Below are 18560 nucleotides of genomic sequence, written 5' to 3'. Positions count from 1 at the left end.
TTGATATTGTTACAATAATTGGCATTAGCCGGAATGTCCTGCGGAGGAATGTCGTCCTTCTGCCTTGACTGCGGGCGGGTGCCAGAAACGATTTCAGCTTGTTAGCTTAATTTTAAATGCGGAAACTTTGCGCCCAACACGAAAGAAATACTTTGGGGCATATTTTCATTGTTAGCCGAAAGAAAAAGTTGTAAGGTGAGGAAAACTCTTAAGAATTTCAAGGAAATATTCACGAAATTCGCTAAGTAAAAAGTGTAACAAGAAATTAGCATATGAAAAGCGGCGCAAAAAGGCCGAACAGGCAGAGAGTCCTCTAATTGGACGACCGACAGGCATTTGCGTGGGCAAGGGTCACTATTTGCAGAGGTCATCACTGGATTCTGGTGATGTCTGGCTCTGCCCGCAAGGGACTGATTAAAAGTTGAAGAAATCAGTAGAATTCTTGATTAAAGAAGAGGTCTGCATCCAAGAGATGGCAAATTAATCAAAATTCAAGTCAAATTGATGAAGATTCTCACTTCATCCCTCTCCCCCAACGAAAAGTTCTAGCAAGTGGTTCTGCCTGCTCTCTACCCACGGAGTAATCAAATCACAATCATCTGCCAACCATTCACATTTAATTATAAACCAAAAGTTGTGCTTCGAAACTTTCGAAATGCCGCTTGTCACGTTCTACGGAAAGAGGAGTACTCTTCCTGGCTCCAAACATCGGGCGGGACAAATATTTATCCAGTCATTAGCGACGTTTCATTCGGTTACCTTTTTGGCTGACAGACACTTAAGCGGAGCCGAAACTAAAACAAAAACTAAAATTGAAGCCACAACAAGATACGACGGAGAGCGACAAACATTGCCGGGAAACTTTTCCCGCGAACTGGGAACGCGACTAACAAGAACCGCAAACAAGCTGCCAGTCGGAGCCATGCGGCGATGAAGTGCGTTCGAGGCACATCGGCTAAATCAATTTGCAGAGTTAAATAATTAAAACACAGTATGACGCTGGGGTTTTCGGGGTTTTCCAATCAGTTTTCCGAGTGTGGCCGGCGGCCCTTCTGGCTTATTAGCGAGGCTTAGAATTCGTTAAATTATGGCCAACAAATTCCAAATTTACATATGCCATTGCCGCAGATTCTATGGTCACACACAGCCTTCCACACAATTAGTAGTGGAACTAACCGCAGGTTTTGTGGCACGCACAACACGGCGTATGCGTGATTTATGCCTGGTTCTCGGACTCTGCCGCTGCCGCTGCCTCTGCCTCTGCCCCACCCCCAAGGGCCACGTGTGTGTCTGATTCGGGCCTAATGACAATTTTATAGCGCCAGGTACGCAAACGAGGGGAACAGCTGGAAGGAGCAGCAGAACTTTTCAACTTGTTTGAATCTTTAAAGTCAAGGAGGAGAGGAGAAAACATTTCTTTGTAAAATCGCATAAATCAAACGATCCGAAAGTCCAACCGGGAGCCAGAGGCTATTAAATTTACGACCCAAACCCAGGGAAAACATCGGGAGGGCAGAGATTTTTTAGCCGTATCATTGGTCCTTCTGTTTGTGCATCTCTCACCCTCCCTCTATCGTTTGTCCTGGCTGTTTGTTTGCTTTTGATGCCAAGTGCAGGACAGTCAGTAGGGGAACGGAACAGGGGAAGGGGGGAAGGGGGAGGGCAAACAAAACAAGGCTACAAAAATGCAATTAAAATCGTTTCATGTGACAATTCAGTTCCAGTTACTATATCTATCTAGATATACTACCTCGCCCTCTCTCTGTATCTTTCTCTGTGGCGCAGCGCCCCTCTTCTGCTCTCCTGCTCTTCCGCTCTGTGGAGCAGTGTTTGCTCGGTTTTGGCTTTGGCTTTGGCCTATGGTATCTATGGTTCCAAATGGCCTGGTAATGGCAGAGGATAGCCTGCAACTTGCAGGTGAATCCACATCGTAGTACGAGTATAGCCCCGAGCATCGAATCGCATCGCATCGACAGAGCAGAGCAGAGCAGAAAGCGACAATGATGAATAGCTGGATGGAAGATGGAAAAGCGATAGCTGTTAACGGCTTCAATGAGTGCACAGAAAAACAAACAAACTGGAAGATAGAAGGCAGAAGACAGAAGAGAGAAATTGGCACGATTCTAGAACTAATGAGACTCTCAGTGGCCCAGAGGCCACACTGCCCCCCGAATGAGCGATGGTCAGGGGCAGTAACGACACTTAATCTCACCTTTTAACGGTTTTATAGAGAGGAAACGATAAAACAAACTCCACTCAGAACTGTCTCTGGGAAATGCCATACAATAAAAGTTCCCAAATTAAGTTTCCCATCATAACAGATGAGTGCAGGAATTCCCAGAGTGAGCATCAACATTTTCTAGTGATACAATTTCCCGCTGTGCAGCCAAGTATCTCCGTATCCAACAAACTATCCCCCGAGAAGATCCCGGAGCCAGAAAGAGCCCCAGGGGAGCCATCCCACGGCATGCACGTGTACGAGTATGCATGCAACATCAGAGGAACAGAACTTGAGACAAAATTAAATGCGATGTGGACTGCGGCACCGCACCTAGCCATGCTCCATGCCCCATGCTCCATGCCCCATGCCACGTGTCGAGATGAAGAGCGCGAGAGAGCAGAGAACAAAAACCTCCATTAAATTTGCATTAAAATATTCAATTTAGATTGAAGAACACGGACCCGGGAACCCAAGAACCAAGAACCAAGAATAGGGCCAGCACGGGCAGAAGCTGGAGCAGGAGCAGAAGCAGGACCAAAACCAGGACGAGAGCTCATTTGCACATTCAACAAGGAGTTGCTTCTGTGGCTGTGGCTGTGGCTGTGGCTGCTACTCCCACTCCCCCCCTCTGCTCCTTGAGAGCATCAAAGGGAACAGAACACAAGGCGCACAAGGAATGACACGGCAGAAGGCAGCTTTTATGAGATGACACATGCTGCTCGGATGCTCGGCTGCTCGGCTGCTCCGATGCTCGGCTGTTCGTCTGCTGCTCAGCTAGCTGCTGGTGGACCTGCTTTTGCTCCTCACTCCCCTTTGCCTCTCCTGCCTCTCTACCTCTCAATGGCGCCTTCTTTTATGCTTTAATTATTTGCTGCATGCAAAGTTAAGCCCTCACCCACACAGACACGCACAGGCCCACCCACACACTGGCAAACATTGGGCAAGGTATTAAGTTGTAGCAAGAAAGAGGGCTTTAAACGGTGACCCGACTCTGCGAATACCCATTACTCGAAGGCTTCCTTATTCTGGCTGTTAAAGTGATCCTTTGGCTATACTGCCTCCTCTGCCACACCTTCCCTGGAGCCCCAATATACCCCTACTTGTGCCCCTACTTGTACAGGGTATATAAATATGTGAAAGCGTTCACAGCTGCCGTCGAGAGTTTCTCATTCTTTGCTCTCTGCTTCCGCCTGCTGCATGCTGCCTGCTGCCTGGCCCCTGCGTATGTCAAAAATGAATTACATTGCAGTCTGCCGCGTGGGTGTGTGTGTGTGTGTGGCTGCATAGTTAAGTGCGCCGCAAAGTATGCAGCAAAGTACAACAAACAGCTGCGTGGCGGCTTCTGTTGCTGCTGTTTCTGGTTACTTTTCGGATTTGGATGTGTTTTTCCAACCAACACGTACACGACACATACACATCCGCATCCACCAACGAGCACGAGAGAGAATACCTCTATACCCCTTATCCCTCATCCCTCACCCCATAGACCACACACGCAGCAGCCAGAGAACCATTTAGTTAGTGGTCTGTCTGTTGGCTGCTGCTCTCAGATCTCAGAAGTGCTTAAGTCCTAAACCCGATACAATTTACTTAAAGCTGCAACCATAAATCCACCATATACCACCCACACAGGGGGCGGGACAGGGAGAGAAAACTGTTTTCTGATTGGCAACACACAGGTGCAATAGGATACAGGATAAAAGGATACTTGCCAAACATTTTTGTGGACTTTTAATTGAGTGCAGCCAAGTTTTAGTCTAGGCTTAAATCTGTGTGCATGTGTGCGTCTGGCGTCTGTCGTCTGGCGTCTGAGAGCCTACTTCCATGTGCACTCCCGCTCTTAAGCTGCCAAATGTATTTTTAATTAAATTCCAAATGCTGTGCTCAACGAAAACGAACAAAAAGGTGCCACTGAAAGTGTGCCAGAAGATTCTCAGGGCAAACAACATTCAAGCGCTTTTGTACACAATTTGAAGAGCCTGCTGGGATGTGGCTTTTAAATTGTCACAACAATTAAGTAGTTTCTCTATCTTATTATTCGAGTTTAAGGTGGCAACTTTAGAACCAGAATGAATCACTAATATGGAACCGCAAAGCTCGTACGTTGCAAAACCTTCTTATTTCGGCGGGAGTCGCTCTTGAATCCTTCCCAATAGTTTGGCAACTCTACAGCTGTAACTGTCTCTGACAACTCTGTAGGGCTCTTGTACACAACTGTACAAGGGTTTTCCTTTGATATCCCATCGACTCACACTCGAAGCTATTCACAATTTCTGTCGAAATCCTTGACCGTCGCTCCCGCTCCACGTCCCGCCCCTTCAGGCGCACAGTCATGCAGTCACGCACAATGCAGTGGAAACGATTGCATAAGCATCCGGGAGGCATGCCCCCAATCACTCGGTACTCAGCGCCAGCACCATATTCACATACATTTCAATGGACGGGGGGGCAGGTCAGGCGGTGTCCACTTGTTGCCCTCCTGCAACATTTAATCAAATCAATTTTCCGTTTTACACATGTTGGAAATGTTGCAGGAAAAATGCACCGAAAATTCAAAGCGAACATTCTGCTATGCAAATCCATTGTGACAGAAGCCAAAAGATAGAGTGAGAAGGGGACTGGCAGAGGAGAAGAGGGACACACTTGTATATGTGTGGGGAGAGAGAGAAAAAGGAAAAAAGAAATCTAATTGAATTTAGTTTACGGCAGTTTTTCGGCCCTTGGCCAAGCATCCACTTTCATTCCGTACGTCTCCTCCTCCTCCTCCCGCCCCCTCTGCTAAATGCAGGAAAAGCTGAAAATTGGAACAACCCAAAAGCGCAACGCACTGGGTGGGCGGTGCCGAGGGGGTTGAGGGGGTTGAGGGGGGTGGCATACGTTTGATATAGTGCCAAGCAATGCCACGGAAACGATGTCGAGGCATCCATAGAAATGCCGACTTGCATTATCCAGATGCTAGATGGTTCGGGTTGGGGGGGTGGTTTTCGGGTGGCAGCTGGCGCCTTTGTCTGGCATTTTCGTTAACACAAGGGCCTATGTACATACCGCCTAAAGCCCCGCCGACTAGGGTACCAATAGCACCTCCCCACCACCCACCGACTAGGGTCCCCCAACAACGGATGAATGACGACGCAAATAATTGAATAAACGATCAATAGGTGAACAAGTCCGTCCGTCCGGCGAGCGGATAGCCCCCAAAAACGCGACTCTAAAAACCGAGAGTGGGCTAGGGGATGGGGGGCAGGGAAAACCACCCGCAGCTTAATTGAATTAGTGGAGCTCCTGTTTCGAGTCGAGGAAAAAGTGCATTTTGGGGGACGTTCCACTTGGCTTTTACAATTTCATTCCAGCAGTGATTCGCTAATGAATGGAGTTTAGAGTTGACTTTTGTGTTTTTTGGACAGAGGTAGTCTGAGAGGTGCCTCTTTGGGGATGGTAGAGAGGTTAAGCGGTTGATTTCGATGGGGAGTGGGGGACTGAGAGGGGGACCTTCGAGAGAACTTCAATTAGGGTCCGATTTAAGGAGTGAACGCTGCAAAAGCACTCTAATTCGAATGCATGACTGTCATTGGCAGAGCCCCTTCAACATATTTCAGCTTGTCATGCGGCGACACCTTGTCACAAAGTGTTCTGTTCGACAGGCAGATTCCATCCATCAATATTCCAATCGAAAGGTGTGATATTTTCCCACTTGCAGGCAACACTTGCCCCGCCATTTATTATCCAATTTATGGGGGATAACAACAACTCTGAAGCCGGGCTAAAAAGGGTTAAGAAAGAAGATTAATTACCCGAAGAACACCTCGGGAAAGGAGCCCCTCAAGAAGTTGAATAACTTCAAGAGCAATTACCTAAGCAGCCAAGAAAATCAGAGCCCCCAGTCCATGATTGCAGCAGCTCCACCCTGCCGCCATGCAACATACCGCCCCCCCAGGTAGGGTAGGGGAAGGGGAAGGAGAAGGGTAAGGGGAGACCAATTCAATATACTTCGATAGCATTTGAAATCCAATCAAATCGAAACCGGCATCAATTTTTCATGGCCAACGATAGGAAGAGGGAGAGCCACCAAGCACCAGCAGCACCAGCAGCAGCAGCAACTCTGATAGCAATGAAAAATTATGAGGCATGTGGCAGTAACAGTAACGGGGCAAAATAAGCAACAGCAACAACAACAGCCACTGTAATGGCAGCAGACCGACCCCTTTTGGTTTTTCCAATCGAAATGAACAAAGAAGGGAGCCAGAGGATCCGACAGGAGTCGGAGCTGAAGCTGAAGCCAAACCGAAGCCAAGTGGCATCCATTGATGCGTTAAATAAAAAGTTCAACTAAATATTTTCAAAAGCAAAAACAAAGCAGTTACGTGCCACAGATGGGGGAACACGGGGATCGGGATTGGGTGAAGGGGCGGCTGGGGGCTGAGGGCTGGGGGTTGGCTGTGTGTGCAAAAGTGTGGCAGAGCAAAAGTAATGCAAAGTTTGCACACGAACCAGAGGGCGGGGCGGGCAGGGGATCAGAAGTTGAGCAAATAAGCAATAAGACAACAACTAACAAGTGAAAACTGTCTGTGTGTATTTGTGTGTGTCTTTATGGGTGTGCAAGGGGGTTGGGGAGTAGTCTACCCAAGAGATATCCTGTATGCTTGCATGATACTTAAGGACAAGGCTTACTGGAGATTCCTTGAGCGCATCATCTGCTTTCTTTCTATCTTCTTTCAATGGTATATACATATATCATTATAATTATCAATGGAACCGATATACTTCTCTCTATTTCAGTTGATAGGCAAAAAATATAGATAGAAATATGGAATTACCCCAGACTCTAGTATCTTGTACCACGTCTGGGCGTTTGGATGACCAATCCAATGGCTGCCTTCCAAGTCACAGACAGTTTACGGGGTATAGACGAGTCGAAGCGATCGTTGCCCTGCCTCCCCAGACAAGAGTCCTCGCGCCTGCCCTCCTCCCTGGTAGGTGTTCCGTGGCAGCAGCCTCCACATCCTTATCCCCCTCCACGCCCCAGTTGTCAGGTTTTCTATCCCTGGGCCCGGGACACGTACACAAACATTTCATGGTTCAATAAATTTGCTGCCGAGCGTACCGGAAACTTTGCGAAAAATACATTGGGAAAAATGTTCGTTGCAATGTGGGAAAAGGCAAAGAAATTATCTGTAGACCAGAAAATGCCATGCCCCCATGCCCCCCTAAAACACATCCCACCATGACACCTGCCCCCACACACACACACACACACATACCTACACATACACAGCCAGATACATCGAAAATTGCTAGAATGTGTGGGTTTGTGGGTGTCTGTGAGAGAGCGTCGCCTTCGTATAATTTTGCAAGCGAATTTTCTTTTTGCGCTCTTTTTTTAGATTTTTTTCCCCTTTTTACAATCATTTCAGCTTCGTCCTTTTTTACTGCAATTTTTTATTCGTTGCAATTTTGTGGGTTTTTCCGCCTGCCATGTTCGGCCACGCCCTCTGATTATATGTTTTGGCCTACTTCGAAAGGCGTTGATGCTAAATTATGGCGTTATTTTTTACCATTTTGCACCTCCGTTTCGGTTGGGCAATCATTTTGTTGTTGCTGTTGCTGTTGTTGTTGGATGGTGTTGGTGTAAGTTGTTGGAGTTGTTGGTGTAGCCTTTTAATATGTTCCGCAAATAGCAATTAAAAATGCAGTTAGGAGGAAAGCAGAGCAAATGGAAACGGACTTTCAGCCAGACGTAATTTATGGTTTTAATTAGAGCCAAACAAAAAAGCAGATGCGATTTCTTTTATTTACTTGTGGATCTTCGAAGCGAAGGACATCAAGGGATCCATCTAAGGATGCAGTCGGCCTTTAAGGTTTGCACGAAAAAAGGCCTCTTGGGTTCGAATAGTTAGGAAATATTTTATCGTATGAAAACAGAAGTTACTGCTGAATGACATTGTCGTAAAAATACCCACACAACCCACCCCTCACCCCCAAGGTATCAACTGAAAAAGACAAATATTTTCGTTGCTAACAAGGCCCGAAGGCACGTCTTTATGGCCAGAGTTTTCATACCAAATAAACTGGTCGAAAGAGTCGCAAAATTATTTCACCTTCAAGAGAAATTCTCGCCCCCCAAAGCTATAGAAAAATAAAACCCTTCTCCGTTCATTCAACATTTATTGAGAGATTCCAACGACAGACAGATAGGCAGACAGACGGACAGACGGACCAGCAGACAGAAGGACAGACGGGCAGAAAGACACTTCTGTTTGGTTTTGGACCCCGGTCCTGGTTGCTGGTTGCTGGTCAAAGAGGTGGCCATTAAATATTTTATTATTACATTTTCTAATAGTTGGTATAAAAGAAAGTAAACCATAAAATGTCGCAATACGAGTTGGGGGCTGTACAATTTAATTTATCAAACTTCTGCTACGATGCACATGGAAGCAGACATTGAGACAGACAGGGGGGCGGGGGGGGCAAGGGGACAAAGGTGGAAGGAGGAAGGAGGAAGGACGAAGGACAGATGGCGAGAAAGAGACCACCGACACTGCACGGAAACCGGAAGGAGGGAGCAAATTTTGTGCCTGCACTTCCGCTTAGAGTCGCATTTGTGGATCGTGATGGGGGCACCATTCCATCCCCCTCGTAGTGGGAGGCGGTTTCAATGGGAGGGCGGGACGGAAAGTGGTTGCTGTGGGGACTCCGCGGGTGGCGGGTGGCGGTTGGCGGGTGTTGTGTTATGTGTGTTATTTATAATGCGACAGACCAACCAGACAAACTATTATACGAGTACTCTCATGTACAAGTTTATTAGCCCCGCCGTAATTTATGGCCTGTGCATCATGGATACTCGTACTCGTATGTATTACAGTATTTCCCGTACAATTTTAGTCGTTTTACGAGAGTACATCACACGCTTAGGTTCCGCTGGCTGCGACTCTGTCGTGAATGGAGTTTTATGGCGGAAAGTCGCATACAATGTGCGGATTTTGCCAGATGGAAGAGACCATTTGTGGGATTCGGCGAGCCAATGACAGATTTTAAAGGACTCGATGGCAGACTACTCTCATTAGGATGTGCCAATCTACTTTCCTTAGAAAGTTCTTCCTTTTACTCCCTCTTAGATTGATTAAATCTCTCATGGGGCTTCTTACCTAGAGAAACCGTAAGGGGCACTATACCATGGATGCCTCTTTCTTTTATATCCTTGACTATTCTCTTATTAAGCCAAACAATTCCCCTATTTGTTTTATTTCAAAGGAAACCTTTAAGATCTCATCGCTTTTTCCCCTCCGACAGCAGGGCTATTCAAGCATTAAGCCACTGCCACTGCCACTAATTAAAGCCAGGCCAAAAAGGATAAAAAACACACAAAGTCGCAACAGCAGCACGCTCTGCTCTTCATCATAGAACCGCACTCCTCTGGTGATTCCTTCCCTCCTCTGGGCCAGCTCTTTGGAAAGTCTGGAACTAATGCACGCCAATTTTCAATACAGAAAATCGAACTTTGAAGTGGACGCCTCGTCTCGCGTGGCTTGATGGGGCAGGGATCTGGGGAGTCTGCAGCCGGCACATGGCGTGCATTTCCACCAGTATTTTGCTTGGCCGAAAACTCTTGAAACTATTACCGAGGAGCCAACGGGAATGGGGGGGGGGGGGCGGCGACTCTGAGAGGTTATTCCGAAGTGGACGAGGGCGTCACTGACACCGTCGACATCGAGAACAGAGCCGTCGGATCAGGGCAGGGGGATGGAAGGCGGTGAAGACGGTGGAAGCCCATTGAGCTCTCCTACGATGGCAACGAACGCGTTTTGTGCGTGTTGAAGCACGCAAGAAATACAAAAATATGAAAAAATATATATATTAAAATATCGTTGCATACTTAACGGCGCCGTGGCTGAGCAGGGAATCGTGGTAGGAGGGGGGTGGGGGTGGTGTCGGGGCCTGTGCCTGTCCAGCACTTTACCACTTTTTATGCTCGGCGATAAATTAAAATTTTTATTAACATACTTTCTCTCCAGCTAAAGAGAGAGAAAGCAGGAGCAGGAGGAGGGGGAGGAGCAGAGTCGGTAATGGGAGGAGGAACCAGGTCCAGAAAACGTCAACTTGTCCGCCACTCGACTGGACGACGAGTAGGAGTGGGACTGGGGCTGGGACTGGGAAGATTGGGGTCTTTGCAGGGGCTCCAGCTGCCAGTGGTGCTCTCTTTTATGACTTTCGCCAACGCACGCTAAAACTGACCCACCCACCGACCGTACCGGGCCGTACCTCCATTCTGGCGGTGCTCTCCTCCACGTTAAAGCCACTACAATTATAATTTGTTGATGCAGGAACCCAAGGAAATTCATTTTTTTATCTCTTCAGAGGGAGGGCCAAAGAGCCAGGAGGCGTGGACAATGTTGGGGCTGCATTATCTATGCATTATTGTTGCCTGCCCGGCCATTGGCCATCTACCGAGTGCCGACTGCCGACTGCCGTCGCAGCAGAAAATAATATTATATTAAATTATGTATACGTTTTTGTTAAACTTCTTCTGGAAGAGATTCTGCTGCAAAGTCGTGTCCCAGAGATAGTTGCAAATTGCAGCTAGCCGCCAGAAGACGGAGAAGATGGGGTAGATGGAGATGGGTACTCGTGCAATATTCAAATGGGTATCAGTTGCGATTACTTTTCTATGGGAAGTGTGTGTGGCAGGAGCTTTAAGGCTTAACAGAATAATATACATAATTATCTGCAGCAAGGGTAGAATGAACATATGATATCCCCACATCATGGGGGCATCCCAACAATGAGGATTCTCTATGGTTTATTTCGATATCAGAATCCCTAGCGATTGCGCATCTAAAATCCCATCAATTATTATTTGTTGTACAACAACAAAAAAATAGCCTTCGCATTTAATTAAATATTAAATGAAACATTTATAATTCCGTGGTCGTGCTTAAACGTGGACAACGGACGCCAGTGCGGAATGCATTGTAAAGCCCCGTGTTGGGCCCCGTACCTGAAGGAATATCCTTCGAACGGCACGTAGGCAAACAGCCCCTGCCCCGCCCTGCCCTGCACTGCCCTGCTCTGCCCTTCTCCTGCCTGAATGGCGAATGCTCAGTGCGTTGGAATGCAAATATTTTCCACTATAATTGAAGCGCGACAAATGCGAATTGTGAGCGATGTGAATGTGATTGTGATTTCGATTTCGATTTCAATTGAGGGTGGGAGCATCTGATTGGGGGAGGAAGGGCATGTGAGGGAGTGCGGAATGCAAATACGCAAATATGGAATGCACATGCTTCAGTTCAATCATTCAATTTCCAAGACAAACAAGAAAGGGATTTATTAAATTCAAACGAATAATTACAGAGAAAGGGAAATGGAAACACATTTAACAAAATTGTTTTTTAAATGGATGAAAAAACATATCCTGTTTTCCTATCTGTGGGGGTCCGAAGGTTTTGATACCCTTTCAGATGTACAACTTTATGATATAGGCACATAGTTTCGGACAGTCAGACAAGGCTATATCTGATCAGATGCAGATGCTCCTTTCTGCATTACTTTACCGAGATTTGCTGAAAACCATCATACCCTCTGGAAGGGTGCAATGAATGTAAAACAAAATGGATGGCGTGATCATAATTGCCGCTGGACGTGAGTAAAAAAATAATAAAAAAGAATATAGGATAATAATTATAGCAGTAAATTGCAGGGGCAGACAGAGGCAGCGGAATCGAACAATTGTCGCACATTAACCGCAGATGCGCTCATTCTGGAACTGGATTGAGATGGGGATTGAAATGTGAAATGGGGATGGGAATGGGGATGGGGATGGGGATGAGGATGAGGATTTGGATGGGCAGGGATAATGGGATGACGTTCGGGGTCGTGTCAGGCCTGGGATGATTATGTGTGTGGGTTCATCGATCCCCTTCTCGCTGAATGACAATTTCAGTTCACTTGCGCCGAACATTGAACATGGGACAAGACAAAGGCAGCCGCAGGGCTATTAATTCCTTCTGTATTCCTGCAGAGCTGTCCGCCCAGCAACATTATCGTTTTCAATTTGTGAAATTTATGGCCAAAAAGGCTGGAAATGGGAATGAAAATGGAAAATGGCATTAAATGCGGTTTAACATGCCGAACGGAGATATTGTTAAACAGAATTATGCTATGAGGATGCGGATGTGAATGCTGATGGACAATCGAAGAGTGGAGCCCACCACGGCAGTAAGTGGAATGGCAGCAGAGAATTAAGTTTCGAACACTGAAAACCACTCCAGTGGAGCTGCAAAAGGCCCCAGAAATTGTCATTTTATAGGGGAAATTGAAATGTTTATGACGTAGTTCTGACGGAAAATACTCAAATGAGGATGGGAATGCGGATATAAGTGGGAAAACATGAATGAGAGATTGTTAAAAAACCAGAGAGCTGAAAAAGCCATCACACCTCTTCAGAGAACGTTCTTCAAACAGATATGTATATGTATATACAGCGGTATCTATAGCGTCGGTCCCCTCTTTCTCTCGCGAAAGCTCCCAGTATCTTATCGTATTCTGCAAACCAACAACAGAAATGTTCTTCTACTAGTAGGTGGTGCTATCTTATCTCAGGGAAACCAATTTCTATATGAATCAAGATAATCGCACTGAGATATGTGTTTGTTTGTAGTCAGTTAGGTCTATGTCTAGGCACTGAATTCATTCTCGTAGTTCAATGAAACGGAATCATTGTATTTTAAAGAAATTTCTTTGCGACGTGTCCCCTATTCCACCTGTCTCCCTTGTGCTTTCCCTATTAAATTTGTTGAAATATTTGTGACAACACAGAGGTTCTCTCTTTTCTTAAAGAGCTTCGCTTCCCTTCAGCATTTTTTCAGCACCGTAGCGCAGCTCCCCCAACTCCACTTGTGTTCACTTCTACTTCTATATAGACCATTCTTTTGTCTTTGATATCCACTTTCCACTCACCAGACACAAGAGTTGATGAATTCTGTCGCTTCGCTGGGCGCAAAAAATGGACGAAGACTTCCGAAAATGCCAACCGACGACGACCGCACACTCACCAACGGATGTGTGTGGTGTATTGGTGACTTTTCCAATTTGAATTGGTGAGCGCGCCAAAAAGTATGCAATGCACAAACTGGGAACTCGGATGTCTTGTGGGTCTGCGATTCAGCGGTCGACTGCGGCGGCCCTCCGGTGTCGCTGCCTGCTGCTTTCTGCTGTCTGCTGACGGCGATGGCTGATGGCTGGTAATGTGATTAGTTGGCTCGTCTATCGATGGTTCTCGGAAGGTTCTGTGTGTGAGGGCGAGTGTGTGGGTAAATTTTAATTTAATTATGTCGGCGCTGCCTCTCGGCGTTCGCGTTTCAATTACGAAAAGCGGCTCGCAGCGGAAGCGAGAGGCAGCCACTGAAGACACGCACTACTAAACAAAGAAAGCAACTAACCGACGGATGATGGTGCTCCAAGCGATGGCTAGGAACACGGACCGCCCTCACGAATGCGTCGAATGAATGCGAATGTGGAATGCGTACGATGTGCCTGTCCCTCTACCTGGCTCCACTCTGGTCCTGCTGGATGACTGGCCGGTCCAAAAATGCAACTGCTGCCGCTGCCTGCGACAAGCGACTGCCTTGTGTTGCACACTACAGGACCCACAGCGGAACGGAACGAAACGGAATGGCACTGAGTGATTTCCTGTGTTGCATACGCCAGGGCGCACGAACGAAACGAAATGTTACCCCGCACGGAGTGACTTTCCGAGCTAGCCACGAATGAGTGCAGCCTGCAGTTTGAGTGTCCCCGAACGGAGTGGAATCCTGCGACACGTACTCCTTGCAACACCTGTGGGAAAGGCGAGAGTGTGACAGAGGCGGCTGTTCCTTCTTTATCGGCATCGAAGAGGGCCAGCCGAAATTTTAATTGGGTTTGCCCAACTAGCGGCACACAATTCAATAGCTTCGCCCGATGGGGCTCATTAAGTCGGAGGGTAGTAGGGTAGTAGTGTGTAGTTCCTTCCCCCTAGGCAGGTGGTGGTGGAGGGGGTCGAGAATTATATTAAAAAGCCATAAAGTTATAATGATTGCCTCAGGCACACCATCCCCACTTGCCCAACTTTCGGGGTAGTTCCAATGGGTTAATAGCACCCATATTTGGGAAATGTGAAACATTTTCACTCGCTCGTAGCATGTCGTGTCTCCATGTCCTTTTAAGAGCCGCAAGCTGTCCCAACTCCCGGCCACACTTGTGGTTAGCCATGTGGCAGAACGGCCGCTATGGCCTCTACCTGTTACCTTTGCCTAGTGGGTGCCTAGGGTGGTATACGAGTATAAATACATTTTGTGAACATAAGAGAGGTGTTCTACCAAGGCGTCGTTCCCATGATAGGGATTCTTACTCAGGATAGAGTTTTGCTGGATGTGCAGGGCATCTGTAGTTCTTATATTCCTCAGCTGCAAAACTCCTTGACTTTTTGCACTTTGTGCAATGATAGCGCTTCGCAAAGATGTCGCTGTCTACTCCACCTGACGGGCGACACAGTGACACCGCTTAAGGGAGGACTAAGTACACGTTAGCGCTGGGAAGCCCCTCTATCCTCAATCCGCCGTCCTCTATCCGAGTAGGAGTCCCCTGACATTGTCTGGCACCGTATCCCCTTCCATATGTAGGTGGGATCCATTTACATTCAGCATAAACAGCAGCCGGGACAATAAGCGCTTCGCCCGCACTGCAATATGCAACAGTTGCTGGCACGCAGGCTGCGATGGGACGCACATTTGTAAGTAGTGCTGTTATCTATCCGTAAAAGTCGCTTCCGCTTTGCATTTTATATGCTTAACGCATCGTTTGGTCCGCGTACAAATTGAGTTTCAGTGTTGTTGCAGGTCCTGCAGTCTGCCGCTGCTGCTGACTGAATGGCTGAAATATTAAACTTGCAGCATTGATTGAGAATGCCGTTTGACATCATCCTTTATCACTCATCCAATTTCATCCGACGCTGGCTCTCGCTCCACAACCATTTCGGTGGCTTTAAGCGAAGCAGAGAGACGAGCCAATTAAAACTTCTGCCCGGGAAACTTAATTGGGAAAACTCTCGAAATTATGCAATTGTCATAAGTACTCGAGGGCTACCAGAAACGGGGGGGAGGGATAGACAACTGGAAAGAGAAAGAATGGAAAACTATCAACTGCAGCGCCTGCGGTGCGTATTATTTTCACATGCCTCGCACAGGATGTGCTGCTGTCCACGTTCCGTGCAGAAGCCCCCCAAATGCTGGACGAGCATGACAAAAATGCTTTTGATTTGTGTCCCATTCACACAGACGCACATGGGTGGGACTGGGACCCCCCACACGAGGCTCCGAGGCTTATTAGAATTGTGTGCGCAATTGTGGGGCGAGTGGGGGCGACTGTCCGTCCTGGAGGCAAAGTGCAAGTGGCAAGATAGATAGGCAAACAGAACAAACTGCCACAGAATGCAATTTATGCGTGTGCTGAGGTGGCGCCGGGGTTAGAGCGGGAGGCAGCAGCCAAATGGGATTGTGGCTGTAATTTTTGGGGAGCGCTCCGCTTTTCAATCTTGAAATATGAACCACCTTTGGCTGCACGGTGCTCATAGTTCGGTCTGAAAGTGAGAAGTGGGAATATATATATGCGATGGTACATGCAATTCCAACATCTGAGGGTATGCACAGTTAGGCTATACCTAATTCACCTTTGTTAATGTTTAAAACCATTAAAACAATCAAAATATTTCAAATTTTCTAATAATTTGCGATCGCTGCAGTAAAGTAACCAGACCTTTAAAAAATGGTCTGTCTGCGCTGCCACCTGCCAAAACTATCGCGACAGCTTATCGATGGTGTTATCGATTAACATCGAACTTTGTCAGTATATTTACGGTATATTTTTAAAGTAAGACGGTATATTTCGGTATTTCTGAGGGTCGGTCACACCTTATACATGACGCTAAAAATGGTTCCGCCTTTCCTTTCCTTGATGGCGCAACAGTGTGACCGTTTTCGGTATTTTTTTTAGGTCAAAATTGAACCGACGGTATATTTTGTCAATTTCATCTATTTATTAAATTTTATTTTAAACGTTATACAGAAATCCAATAAAAGCAATTATTTGAATTAGGCCAATCAAGTAGAAAATTGATTCATCAATCGTATTAAATTCTGTGGGCATGGCCAAATGTTCTATATAGCTATTAATATTCGATGGAATATCAAAATTGAGGAATATGTATAATAGAACTTGAGCTCGTCAGTATATTTACGGTATATTTTAAAGTGATACGGTATTTTTGGTTTATTTCAGAGGGTCGGTCACACCGTATACATGACGCTAAAAAAGGCGGAAAAACTCGAAAACATTGCTCACAGAAAAGTGAAAATTATTGTAAAAACTGACTGATTTGATATAATTTCTAATATAATTTAAAAAGCCACAAAGATGCCACGCACTAAGATACCAAAGAACTCGAAGCGAAACCGCGAGGTGGCCAATCGCGAGGAGAAGGTCCGCTTGTTCGAATTAAAGATGGACTCTAGTCTGATGAGCATCGACAATTTGGAAATCGCGTACTTGAGCGAGGTGGACAACAAGGTGAAGTCGGTGCTTTCGGTGATTCAGACCGAGCTGCGTGACATGAAGATGTCCGAGATCCTGCACTTGTTCGGGGAGCTGAACCGCTTTGGAGAGTTCAAGGCCAGCGATCAGACGCAGATGATAGCGTCCATGTCGGCAAGCACCAACACCACGGGCGGCCAAGGAGTGGCCCTGGCCAGTGGCGGCAGCCGCAACGACGAAGGTCAGTTTATAAAGATCGTAATTCTCATGTTCTAATGCATTTTATTCTAACTGGTGCGCGGATCTCTCTAACTTAAATTTGCTTTCTAACCTTTCATCACACATTCCATTGCACAAATAACATCACCACACAACATGCTGTGCCGGTCACTTTATCTAGGCTACCTTACAGAGGACAGTAGCCTGGGAGCCAGCGGCGGCAGCATGCTGGCCGTTTCCACTGCTTCCATGCTGCGATCCGCCAAGGCCATGCGGACGCCCGGCCCCCTACACTCGGCCAGGGCCCGTCGTGCCCGCCGTAGTCGCTCGGCCTGCGGGGAGCTGAGTGTAATCCACTCGGCCAAGGCGACCTCTATCCCTAGCAGCAGCACCAATGCGAATCGGATGTCTCGCAGCAAGATGCGCACTCCGATGTCCGCACGGCCCAAGGCCTTCAGTGCCGATCGCACTCCTCTTAAGCTGCACAGTGGACGCACCTCATCGCCCTCGACTCCGCCAATGGCCTTCCTGCGCTACCCTAAGCCGGGCGAGGTGGCGCTCTCCAAATTTGGCAGTCCGATGGTGGCCCAAGTGTGAGCACTGACTAGAGAAACGTTCGAAACAGAATCGCAATTCAGTACATGTTTTCCATATCCACAGAATGCCGGAAAAGTTTGCCAATGTAAACATACCCATTCGGAATGGTATCCTGAGCTTGCGACCCAAGAAACTGGAAGCAGGCGAGGTCGAATCAAACCTGCTGGAAAACCTAGACGAGAATACCCTGAATCAGATCAAAACGCTGCACGCCAATTTGCAGATGATTGTGAACAAGGCCAGCCAGGTGGGCTTCAAATAGTCGCCCCTTCTAAATCGTATCTAGACGTAATCAAATATCATTTATTTTACTATGTTTTGTTTAAGTTCAGTTCGCAAATTATGCACAAGCTATTGCTTATTTTACCCCGTTTTTATCCATCATTCAAATCTATAAAAGTTCTAATATATGTTCATCCGTTTATAATTGTATTCCTTGGGATTATTGTAACAAATAGCATAATTCATAAGTCAATCGACAGTAGAAAGAGAAAGATTCCTCGCACCCGACTTTTGGCAGGTCGTCAGGCGCTGCGCACCAAGAGGAGAAGGAACGCCTGGCACAAGTCAAGGCCGAAAGTGTACCAAGCATCAAGCTTATCCTCGCCTGGACTGACAAGCATATGCTTGAGATGCAATTATCGAAGTTTTTAAATCTGAAGCGGAAATATTTCACCGACTACAAGTGGTAGGGTGAGTGAATGCAAACATTTTTAATATTACCGACTCGCAATTATTTCCTTTAGTTCCCGATCCACCAGACGTCCGATTACTCAGCAACTCGGTAAGCACCGATCGAGGACGTTGGCGCATTCGTGATTCCTTCCAGCTGCCGCGCCCAATTGTACAATCGTTGGACAAAGGACCTTTTAAGCGTGGAGGAGCTCCCAAGAAAGTACCACCGATCACATTCGTACGTTGGCCGCGTGCCGGTAATCGGTAAGTGAATTCCGTTTTTGTT

The 18560-nt window shown here is 46.9% G+C and overlaps 2 protein-coding genes across 3 annotated transcripts in view; one reads left to right on the top strand and one right to left on the bottom strand.

Annotated features, from left to right (window-relative positions):
- Ggamma30A (guanine nucleotide-binding protein subunit gamma-e) overlaps window positions 1–13788 on the bottom strand; it is a 38527-nt gene extending 24739 nt beyond the window's left edge. Inside the window, exons 1-2 of the mRNA XM_015181498.2 lie at window positions 13657–13788; window positions 13175–13503 (exon numbers count right to left, since the gene is read on the bottom strand). The gene's annotated coding sequence lies outside the window, so the exon portion shown is untranslated. The remainder of the gene's footprint in view (window positions 1–13174; window positions 13504–13656) is intronic.
- Window positions 1–18031, top strand: part of borr (borealin-related) — a 42641-nt gene extending 24610 nt beyond the window's left edge. Inside the window, exons 2-4 of one of the 2 annotated variants that reach the window (XM_033379429.1) lie at window positions 16532–17024; window positions 17196–17595; window positions 17663–18031. In XM_033379429.1, the coding sequence (XP_033235320.1) occupies window positions 16667–17024; window positions 17196–17595; window positions 17663–17861 (957 nt within the window). In that variant the 5' untranslated portion in view covers window positions 16532–16666 and the 3' untranslated portion in view covers window positions 17862–18031. Of the gene's footprint in view, window positions 1–16531; window positions 17025–17183; window positions 17596–17662 lie in introns of both variants that reach the window. The other variant, XM_001355807.4, reaches the window with a different exon arrangement.
- The last annotated feature ends 529 nt before the right edge of the window (window positions 18032–18560 follow it).

This window comes from Drosophila pseudoobscura, chromosome 4 (assembly GCF_009870125.1).
Source record: "Drosophila pseudoobscura strain MV-25-SWS-2005 chromosome 4, UCI_Dpse_MV25, whole genome shotgun sequence".
Taxonomy (NCBI): domain Eukaryota; kingdom Metazoa; phylum Arthropoda; class Insecta; order Diptera; family Drosophilidae; genus Drosophila; species Drosophila pseudoobscura.
This window is presented reverse-complemented; position numbering and strand designations above follow the sequence as displayed.